The sequence below is a fragment of the Notothenia rossii genome (assembly GCF_949606895.1).
Source record: "Notothenia rossii genome assembly, chromosome: 11".
Classification (NCBI taxonomy): Eukaryota; Metazoa; Chordata; class Actinopteri; order Perciformes; family Nototheniidae; genus Notothenia; species Notothenia rossii.
In genome coordinates, this window is record NC_136910.1 from 28898309 (window position 1) to 28910113 (window position 11805).

Here is an 11805-nt window from a genome sequence, read left to right on the forward strand (position 1 = left end):
TTGTGCTGCATTCACTTGCACTCGGACATTAGAGACTTTCTCTCATAAATGTCCGATGAGCCACAACTTTTCTTTCAAAACAAACCTGCCAACTGGGGTGGCAGCTGGGGTGGCAAGGCCTATTTTGAGGGTAGCAGTTGCCCCCCCATGCCACCCCAGTAGGTGAAACTAGGCTACTAGCTACAGTACAGATGCAACCAGATGAGCGTTTAACTCTCGCTCTGACTTTTTTTTTTTTTAAACACACCCATTTTTCCCACCCGCATTCCGCGAAGACCCGCCCTACTGTGCCTCTGATTTGCAGACTGTTGGTGGGGGAAAAAAACGCTGACGGGATGCTGAATGTGATTGGACCAATGCGTTGACAAGACACACACAGTGGAACAGTCGGACATGCATAGCGCTGTTTGTAGTGGACATAGCGGAACATTTTGACTCGTTGCGTTGTGGCGATGTCTCGCAGATAACACATATGAAAAGTATAATTTGCTCAGAGTTCAGAGACAGTTGTGGTTCGGTCCGGATCCGGACCGGAGTCCGGACTTTGAGGATGCCTGATTTATACACTCCAGGGACCACTTTAGAAAGGGAAATAACCCTTTGTAATCCAAATAGAGGGCTGAAACAGAGCCATTTTCAAACTGTTCTTTTTTACTGTGGACATACTTAGATAACGTACTCTGGCCAGGTTTAGTTGAATAATTGAAGTCCAGCTCTGTAGGGCGGTGGTGGCAAAGTCCCTAGGGAATTGGCAACTGGAAGGTCACCAGTTCCCAAGTCCCGGAAAGACTCAAGGCACCGTTCCCTACAATGCTCCCTGGGCGCCGTACATAATGGCAGCCCACTGCTCCTAACACTAGGATGGGTCAAATGCAGAGACCTTGTCCGGCAGTGGCTCAGTCAGTAGGGGCTCCGGTTCACTCTGGAGTGAGCTGTAGGGTCTCCGGTTCAAGTCCCCGACCAGACTTAAAGTATGGAGTGTGGACTGCTACTTGGAGAGGTCCCAGTTCACCTCTGTGGCTCTGCCGTGGTGCACTTGAGCAAGGCACCGGACAATCGCTGCAACTCCAGAGTGAATATTTCTCAGAACAACAGCAGCGGTGGACTATGTTCGAGCTGTGCTCATGTTGCTATTCCACCCTTATACTTTCTCCAGAGTAACGTGGCTATAAGGATGCCTCTGTAAATCAGAGCAGTTTAATTGACATTGTTTAGCGACATACTGCCGTAGATAAAGGATTGTATATTATGAGGTTTCTCTTGTCTTACATGGAAAATGTTAGCCTAGCCCTAAAGCCAGTCTGACTAATCAATAACAAGATTTAGAGCCAACAAAATAAATAAGAGATGAATTGTTTATGGCGTGTTCAATGGAAGAACGCATTACATGTTATATAAAACTCCATCTTGCAGAACGTTAATCAGGCATACTTATGGCATATTCCTTATTCACCAAAAGCTTTCAATGAGATACTTGTTGCTCCCACAATGATAGAAAACAGGTTGTAATCACAAGCATGTTCAATAATAAATTATAGTTCACACGTTGATATATTATTTGCTGTTCAGCCTCCGACGTTGCGCCGATGCCACTACAGTAAAAACATAAAAAACTCTCAGTGGAAAAGGGAGATATAGAAGAGTAACTGCTCCACCTTTATTCACTGTGCTGCTCGTGCCCCTCTTGTTTCAGATGTGTTCTCCTCATTGAATCCTTGTTTTCCTGCAGACTCTGGAGTGTGTGAGGGCATGGTGTGTGAGGGTGTGGTGTTGACCAGCGACTCAGAGAGCGAGATCTTCTGTGACTCAGTTGACTCTGTGGAGCAGCTCCGCAACATCAAGGTATGAAGCAGCTGAGGCAGTGAACAGAGCAAACTCATAGTGTTGCAGAGTGATTCAAAGTTTCACTATCTGTAAATATAAAAATAAGAACATATAAAATATTTCACATTTTGTGTTTACAGTTGACCGTTGTGAAGACCAATGGTTTTCCCAATGGCCATGTGTCTTCTGAGTCGTGTCCTGTTCAGAGCCTCCAGCTGGAAGGCCGTCTGGAGGTGAGGCAGGTGGGGGCGGGGCAGGGGGGAGAGGGGGCGGAGGACGGGAAGGGCCCCCAGCGGAGGAGCAGAGACACAGGAAGGGAAGCTCCACACCACAACTGGAGAGAACGTAAGCAAACTACAGGGTTTACAGCATATTTAAAGGGTTGAGTTTGGTTTTTCTTAATTTATTTAATTTATAAACTGATTTCATTAAAGAGGTGCACTTTGTTCAGAATATAAACTCATATTTGTACATATAGCATAGCTAAATCACAACAAAGAAAACAAGAAGAAACTAAGATAAAACTGAAATATTAAATGAATCAATAAAGCTAAAATCTAAGCAGTAATACAGCTGTGGAAAACATTTAGAGACCAGTGCAGCATTATCAGTTTATCTGGTTTTACTATTTATAGGTATGTGTTAGAATAGAATAAATGTTAATTTTACTCAATGAACTACTGACTACATTTCTCTGTGTTGGCATTCAACAGACACTGGAATGGAATGGCTGCCATACATGTAGATTGAGATTTAAGAAACATGTGGAGTGGTCTCTTAATGTTTTCTGAGCTGTTTGTATACAACGGTTGTAACTGTGCATGTCTGACAAATAGGCACTAGACTTATCACTGGTGTGGATATCAGATAATTGTGGATGTTGTTAGAGCAGAGAATCCTCTTTGATTATGAGTGTGAAAATAGTATTTCTGAAGTAATTATTTAAAGTCTTTAATTTAGTCAATATCTCTGCATCACTCGAAACTTCTTTTTCTCCCCCCCACCTTTCGTTACTCTGTGTTATTTTACTGATGGTAGAGCTTCATATATTCTGTTCTGCTGTGTAGGTGGTGTTCCTCAGGGCAGTCCCAGGAGGGGGGTGGAGGGGGGGGGAGGAGGTGGTGGCCGAGGCGGCGCTGGCCGAGGCGGCGGAGATGGCTCTGAGGGGGGGGTGGAGAGGCTGCACGAGGCCCAGCTGCAGCAGCAGATTGTGCTGGCGCTGCGCCGGCTGAGGGAGGACATGAGGAGCGTGATGGAGCGGTTGGAGGCGGTGGAGCGGCTCGCTGCCACACATGTAAGATCAGCACGCTCTGTGAGGACACAGTGTCATGGTGCAGAGCCCTGCGCTACTTGTGCAGGTCTGACCCCTGCCAGTTCACACCATCATTTGTGTGAACTGGCAGGGCTTCTATAGAGATAACCACGCTGCTGCTTTGATCATGTTGCAAGTTCCAGATACTCTGGGAAACACACGGCTCTGTGTCTGGGTTCATAATCCAAATAATTCTCTGAGACACACAGAGCTCAGATAATTTCACCAAGCTCTCTGTCTCTTGTCCGTCTGGTTTACTACAGTGGTATGACCAAAAATGCATAATTAGTCATTAATATTTTTGCAATAAACGCTTAAAAAGAATGCCGAAATAACTAAATAATGATACCTATTAGTAGGAACCCTGAATTAATGATTTGTTTTCTGAATGGAGAATTATCATCTTGTAATTTTAAAAAGCTTTGCTCATCTGAGCTGATAAATAGATTTCTAAGTTAAGCTTTGACTAATAATAAACCTAGCACAATATCTCATATCAGTATTTAGACTGGAACAGCTGGAGGTCCTTCTGCCCGTGGTCATGCTGTCCTCTGGAGAAGGACATGGTTGGACATTTTGGCAGAAATTCAGGCACAGATTATTTCCAATGTTGTGTTTGAATGAATGTTAGTGTGTTCTCTGAGGCTCACGGCTGTTTGTGTTGCAGGCTCAGGGGTCAGAGTGGAGAACGTGCGCACAGTGTGCCACCGCAGCTGCAAAACAGCAGGTAAGAGATAAAAACAAGATAAATGATATACTGTATGCCATTTTATTTTTGTCAAAACCCCTTTACGAAAGTGTTTAAAATTAAAAATACAATTAATTAAATTAATAACAGAATAGAAAATAAGCCTTTATTGTCATTATACTCGTACAATGAAAGACAAGAGCTTCTTCTTTTTAAGGTGCCATCAACAATCTAGACTTGGGGCAGCGTGGTTCCATCGGCCTACAGACACCATCAATTAGTTTCACTGAATCTATTTAGACATATATGCAACTCCTTTAAGAGCACCTCAAGTATTTTCAGTTTCTTAGACATTTCAGGTGAACGTATTACTTCAAAGTCTCAGAGAATACATTTATGTTGTTTTTTGTAGGGCCGGGACTCGATTAAAAAAATTAATCTAATTAATTAGAGGCTTTGTAATTAATTAATCGAAATTAATCGCATTTTTAATCACATATAAATATTTGACCTGAGAACAGTGAGAAGCAATTTTTTTCACATGGATTTTAGTATACCATTGAATAATGACTGAATACATAAGCTTAAGCAACAAAACATTGTTTATTTTTTTCAAGGTGGTACTTAACCAAGACCAACAGAAAAGTGCAATTTTTGCCATAAAGTGTAGCAATAGCATATTTAGGAATATAGTACATTTCAGAGTTTGAGGTAGCCTATAGGTAGGTAGACCTTCTGTAAACTATAACACTTTGTTTTTTAAGTAAAACACAATACTTTCAAGTACATTCAGAACATTGGAAACCCTGACTATTAGAAAACATCTCTCTGTTGCTTCAGAGGCCATAACAGACTTTGTTGATTTACCAAGTTGATTTAAAAAATCTAATCAATTTCAGTCCAACTCTCTCAATAACCTTGGCCAAAACAATAAACAGTTCAACAAAAAGTGTACCATTTAAAATAAAATAAAAAAGTGCCAGTGATTGACCTCAATCCCTCCTATTCTTCCAATATCCTGATGAAAAATAAAATCTCTCTGTTGCATAGGCCACTGTTTGATCAACGCGAATTGGGTGTGGGTCCTTGTACTCCGAGTCGGGCTAACGTCCACGCTAGCTTCCACGCTAGCTGCTATATGTTTTGCATTGAGGTGATACTTGAGGCTTGATGTGCTGCGGTGATATGCGAATTCCTTTTTGCATAATTTGCAAACAACCGTGCTCTTATCGACGCTTCCATCCGTCCGTTTTTTAAAACAAAATGTCCCATCCACGGGGCCAACCAAAGTGGTCTCATCAGCTTCTTCGTTCATGTTTGACTATTGTTCACAGTGGTTTGTTGTTGTCTGAAGTCATGAACGTTAGTTGGTGCTCCAGTATAATCGGTACCCCTGAAACTCATCCAGTGAGAAACGTTCCGCGGTGCAAAAATAAGTGCGATTAAAATGCGTTAATTTTTTTAACGCGTTAATATTTGTGTAATTAATTAATCTTAATTAACGCGTTAAAGTCCCGGCCCTAGTTTTTTCATAAAGGTTTTTTGCTTATGAATCTAATCTCCTTTTCCTCAGACTATTGTTTTTAGGGTTAGGGTGGAAGAGGAACTCCCTCTGGAGGGAACACGGGGATTTTAGCCTTGCAGACCATTGACATGCACAACACCTCTAGAATACACAACAGGAGAGAGAGAACCAGAAAAATCAGAACACATAAGGTTTAATACCCTTTGGTACCCACTGTCCCCCCAGGAGGAGCGGTGGGGGCTGTTTGACGTGTCGGAGCAGACCATGCTCCTCTTCCTGCTGTGGCCCTTCGTGGCTCAGGGGCTGGTCTACCTGCTGAGGAGGGCCCAGAGGAGGGGCCGCATATCTTCATGAAGGACGCTGAGGAACACTCTGAACCACTCACCTGTAGTTACCATCAGTGGGGAGGCTTCCTTGTACAGCACGATGGAATCCATGAGGGGGTCCCTCCCTCACTGAGGGGGGCAGGAGGGTGTGGCCTCTCTCCGATGGAGAGAGATTAACGTGGTTGTGTCGTTCACCTCAGGATCAAAGTCCTTTCACTCACTACAGCACATACATCTTTACTTAAATTATTCAGGAGGAATCAGCTGGCTGTTGTTGGGCAGCAGGGGGCGGAAACACAGGATACTGATCATGAGACAGAATAAAGACTTGATTTATTTTGTTAAATTAAAGTTAGTCAGACATGATGTACCATCACCTTTTGCTACCTTAGATCAATGTTTTTAGGAATTAACAGAATATAAAAAAAACAGCCAAAGTATCTGATGATTATCAGGACATCTCTATATCGACTGCTTCCATTTAAAGGCAGCCACACAGGATTCATAACATCAATATCTCTGATGATTGGGGGGGAGCACTTTCATTTATTCTGTCAGATCTGACTTTCAGACTCTCAGATTGTTTGTCAGTTTCTCTTTTGACTTATATTTAAGTCTCACAATGAAATGTCCTCTTCCATTCTCCTCTCTCCCATGTGCTTACTGCACCTTCATTCCATGTAGAATACAAGTTTTATCGCCGCCACATTTATTGTGTATCTAATTCAGTAATTCCAACATCATTGTTAACATAATCAGATTAATTTGTAACCTCTGAAATGATAAAACACAGAAATGACTAATGTAGCTGAAACCATTGTCACCAAATGATGGAAGAACTATTTTTAAAACCTACCTGTAATGAATGTCCATGTCAAAATGTATAATACTTATGCATGAGTTGACATTAAAATATATATTGATTAAAATGTTATGTTGTGTGGAGTCATTACACATTTTACATTTAATCACAAAGTGAACTGGCAGTAAGCTGCTGGTTAGATGGAGTAGATACACCAAACATGGTTCCATTGTTTCATTCATTTAAAGGTAGGGTAGGTAATTTTGGATAAACCAGCTCGAGTGCGCTAGAATTTGAAAATACACAACCGAAAAAAATCTGCCACTTCCTTACATACCTCATTCACACCAACGAAACTCCGGTTCAAGCTCCATGCTAGAGATTTTCAGGTTCAGAACCGGTTCTTCGGTTTAGCTCCGGCTTAGCTCCGGCTCTTTTCACACCGCCCAGAGTCCGACTGGTGCTGCGTCATTACGTCATCGTTTGCGTCATGACGTAACCGTTTGCGTGCCTGCTGCATAAAGCCAAACTGCGCGGAAACCCCTCACAGCTCACACCGACAACAACAACAATGGCCGATTGTGCTCCAGCTTTCTCTGTACCTCTTCGGAAGACCAGATTCCCAGTAGGTAGCTGGTCTCTTCAGTGGACCACTGCTGCTTGTTAAGTTCCTCCATCATTGTGTACAAACTGGATAAAATGCCGGCATATCAGTGGTGAGCCGTGACTTTTATACCTAGGCCCTCTGACCCCCCCCCCCCTTCCCTAAAAAAAAAAGAAGAGTTATTACGTCACAGCGTATACTTCAGCGGAATATCGAAACAGTGGCCCGGGGTGCAAAACGCATCAATGACAGCGACCCTCTACCACACAAAACAATACCATTTATATAAACACCTATCATGACAGGGCACCCACAGCCAAGTAACAATTACAAATGAATTAAGTCGGCACGGCGGCCCACATTGAAAATGACTTAGGCCTACCTTTGATCATCAAATCACTTAAACACAAAGTCCATCCTCCTGTCCTTTTGGATGAAGCACTTGATGGCGGGTCATGCAGCTGATTTTTTGTCTAAGAGATGCTGATTTGAAACCGTTTTTACATACAGTTACGGCATTTCCTGTTTCTGCCGGAGAGAGGGGAGGCCTTCCCAAAGCTTGCCGCTGTATTTAATCCCTCCATCTGACAGGAGGGAGCCTCGTTGAGCTGCGAGTGTGGCCACAGACGGAGTTCACTCCGTCACGGAGGGGTAGGGCCGAGGGAGTGGTTTGGGATTGGGCCTGAGGCCCATTCCCAAACCGCCCCCTACACCCTACCCCTCCGTTTGCACGTTCACGCGGAGGGTCCGCCATATTGAGGGCTGTTCCAAAGCAACGAGTGTGGAGCGGTGTGGAAGGGGAGTGGGCTATCAAGCCCTCAAACAGCGAGTCTGCAGCGGTGCTGACTTGAGACCGTCTCTACCTGACCGGAGTCACGCTGTGTGTGTCCGTCAGGAAAAAACTCATGTTTGCTGGAACTACTTGTAAACAGCGTGTTTCCTGACGGACACGCACAGCGTGACCCTACCTGTAGGGGTAGGGTGTAGGGGTAGGGTGTAGGGGTAGGGAGTAGGGTGTAGGGGGCGGTTTGGGAATGGGCCTTAGGGCCTTTCTCACTTCTCTTATTTTTCATTTCCTCGCTCCTCGGTCTCGGTCTCACCGGAAGTTAATTTGTCTGCGCCATCTTGAGTAGCGTCCCAATGGCCTTATTTTTGTCGGAGGAGCGATAATTGAGGAGCTATAATCGAGGAACCACCAGACCATCCTCCGATAAAATCCTCAGACACTCGCCCCGCCCCCTTACTGTGTATCGCTCACTGATTGGACGATGCAGTGCATGCACTGATGTGATGCTTTTTGACATGAGAGCAGTTTCCCAGCGGAGTGAAGAAAATACATGAACCTCACCGGAGTCACTCCTCAGTTTATACCGTCTTTGTGTCAATTAATGTATAATTTAGTTACAAATATGTGATATATCTGAACAACAAAGTGGTCAAAAATCATTTTATTCATTTTTTGGAAACATTTTCATGATCGCTTTTTTCGTTTTACATGTTGTGAATCAAGTGGCCTGTGTTCGTCGTCCATAACATACGCCTGCCCATACCATAACCCCACCACCACCATGGGCCACTCGATTCACAACATTACCCTAACCCTAACCCTAACCCTATTTAGGGGCAATGGATGTTCACTTGCGGGAGACGACAGACAGTGGTGCGGTTAGCCAAAGTGACAATGGATGTCCACTTGCGGGAGACGACAGACAGTGGTGCGGTTAGCCAAAGTGACAGACCTAATGTTAGACCAATGTACAGGCAATGGACGTCCACTCTCGGGAGAGAGACCTCCAGCATGTGTCCCTGACATGGAGACTCTGTTTATTTCACTCATCCAGGACAGAGACCGGGGAAATCTCCTCTCTGTGGCCCCTCCAAGACCCCCAAAGGACGGACCACAGACCTCCAGCATGTGTCCCTGACATGGGCACCTCCATAACCTTGCACACCGTGAGTCCCCGGACTCCCGGACTTAAGCACTCCCCCACGGACTAAACCCAGATGTTCACACCCTACAGAACTTCATGCCCCTGGTTAACCTAAAGGGGGTGGATTTTGCGGTGCTTTACCGTCCGCACATCGGTATCCATATTCGGCCTTATTCACGGCACCACCACCCCTTCTGTGGAGGATATTCTCATGCTCCTGGTAACCCTTTAAATAGTCTGATACTGTCAGGGCTCATCACCGCACTTTACAAGCCATAAATAATGTTTAAATGGTCGGGGAAAGTGTTTTTAAACGTCTGGAAGAGAGTTGTAGCCTGTCCTTTTGCAGGATATCATTTAACATGGAACCTCTCCTGGAAATGCACAGAGTATGTCCATTTCCAGGAGAGGTTCCATGTTAAATTATATCCTGCAAAATGACAGGCTATAACCCAGGAACAAGTGTTTGAAAGGCGGGGAAAAGTTGTTTAAAATAGTCGGAAAAGTGTTTTTAAACGTCTGGAAGAGAGTTGTTGCCTGTCATTTTGCAGGATATCATTTAACATGGAACCTCTCCTGGAAATGCACAGAGTATGTCCATTTCCAGGAGAGGTTCCATGTTAAATTATATCCTGCAAAATGACAGGCTATAACCCAGGAACAAGTGTTTGAAAGGCGGGGAAAAGTTGTTTAAAATAGTCGGAAAAGTGTTTTTAAACGTCTGGAAGAGAGTTGTTGCCTGTCATTTTGCAGGATATAATTTAACATGGAACCTCTCCTGGAAATGCACAGAGTATGTCCATTTCCAGGAGAGGTTACATGTTAAATTATATCCTGCAAAATGACAGGCTATAACCCAGGAACAAGTGTTTGAAAGGCGGGGAAAAGTTGTTTAAAATAGTCTGATACCTCCAGGGCGCATCACCGCATTTTACAAGCCAGGGAAGGTGTCTGAATCCTGGGTAAACATTGTTTAAATAGTCTGACACCTGGCACTGTATTTGCCCCTGGGAAACTTCAAGGTTATATTCATGTTTTATTATTTATTTAATAATCACATGATTTTTACAAAAACAGTATACACAGTATACATATATACAATAATAATAATAATAATAATATAACAATATACATAATAAAAACATGAAAAGTGGTGAAAATGAGAAAATGTATCCGAAAATAGTGCCTCCTAATGCGGGCATGTGGACAGTAGCCACAGACTCACAGGCACACACACACATGCAGAGATCCAGGGGGCGGAGCACATGGCTTTTTTTACCCAGAAATAAGTCTATGAGAGGCGGGGAGACTCAGAGGACAGGCTGCGTCACCTCACTTTGTAACCCAGGAAAAGAGCAGGAATTCTGGCTGCGTGAGTGTTAAAAGTGCATTCATCTGTGTTAATCCGACAGCCGCAGAGGTGCTGACGCAAAGCAGGCGGAACAAATTGATTATTTGAACCAGGAATAAATGTTTGCAAGGCGGGGAAAGTGTTCCTGCAGCCCCTCCATAACGGTAATAATGATTAGAAATGATTTCCAGGGCAGAAAGCGTTTTTTAAATGTGGAAAAAAATATGTTAAACTGTTTAAAAAGCACAAAGTGATTTGAGTGCAGTTCTCATGTGTCCCCACAGGAGGGCGCGTCGTCCCAGGGAGCACAGTGCATGGTGACAAGGTACGATTTATACCCTAAAATAGCATGCTAAGCGTGGGTGGATTAGTTTCAAAGCATGCACACTCTGCTCGTGTCAGACTTCCATCAAATAGACCGGGGAAAACACGTCTCATTAGCCCCTCACAGACCACCAAAGGACGGACTAAGCAGCTCCAGCACGGCTCCCTCACATGGAGCTCAGGTTATTTCATACCTCCAGGAGAGGGACCGGGAAAACCACCTCTCTGTAGCCCCTGACAGAGCCCCAAAGGACGGACTAAGGACCTCCGGCAACAGTGGCACTTCCATAACCTCGTGCACCGTGAGACCCCGGGCCCCCGGACTTAAGCACTCCCCCACGGACTAAACCCAGATATTCACACCCTGCAGAATCTCATGCCCCTGGTCACCTTTAAGGGGGGGTGGATTTTGCGGTGCTTTACCGTCCGAACACAAGCATCAATATTCGTCCTCCTTCACAGCAGCAGCAGCAGCAGCAGCAGCAGCAGCAGCAGCAGCAGCAGCAGCAGCAGCACCTGCCCTGCTGGAGGTTCACACTTTAACTTATTTGTATTCGTTTTTTTTTGTTCCCCCCCTCTGCCTTACACATCCTCCCACGCTCGAGCACTCCTCACTCGGACTAAACCCCTCCATGCACACCGCCAGAACCAGAACCTCACGCCCCTGGTGACCTTAAAGGTGTTTGTCTTTGTTTGTTTTTGTATTCCACATAGACAGGCAGGTGTTCAGCACCACGGACAGAGCGGGCCCGCTGCTGCTGCTGCTGGAAGGTGGAACACTTTGAGTCTTTTTATTTTCTCTTTTCTCCCTGCTCCTGCACACACCTTTTGTTACCCTCCTCTGCCTTACACATCCTCCCACGCTCGAGCACTCCTCACTCGGACTAAACCCAGATGTTCACACCCTACAGAACTTCATGCCCCTGGTTACCCTAAAGGGGTGGATTTTGCGGTGCTTTACCGTCCGCACATCGGCATACATATTCGGCCTTATTCATGACACTACCACCCCTTCTTTGGAGGATATTGCAGGATATAATTTAACATGGAACCTCTCCTGGAAATGCACAGAGTATGTCCATTTCCAGGAGAGGTTACATGTTAAATGATATCCTGCA

General features: G+C 44.6%; 1 protein-coding gene across 3 annotated transcripts in view; it reads left to right on the forward strand.

Moving 5' to 3' along the window:
• Positions 1–6604, forward strand: part of acbd4 (acyl-CoA binding domain containing 4) — a 63982-nt gene extending 57378 nt beyond the window's left edge. For all 3 annotated transcript variants that reach the window (XM_079657237.1, XM_079657236.1, XM_079657238.1), the window contains 5 exons: positions 1730–1842; positions 1965–2169; positions 2892–3118; positions 3804–3863; positions 5575–6604. In XM_079657237.1, coding sequence (XP_079513363.1) covers positions 1730–1842; positions 1965–2169; positions 2892–3118; positions 3804–3863; positions 5575–5703 — 734 coding nt within the window. In that variant the 3' untranslated portion in view covers positions 5704–6604. The remainder of the gene's footprint in view (positions 1–1729; positions 1843–1964; positions 2170–2891; positions 3119–3803; positions 3864–5574) is intronic.
• Positions 6605–11805: the final 5201 nt, after the last annotated feature.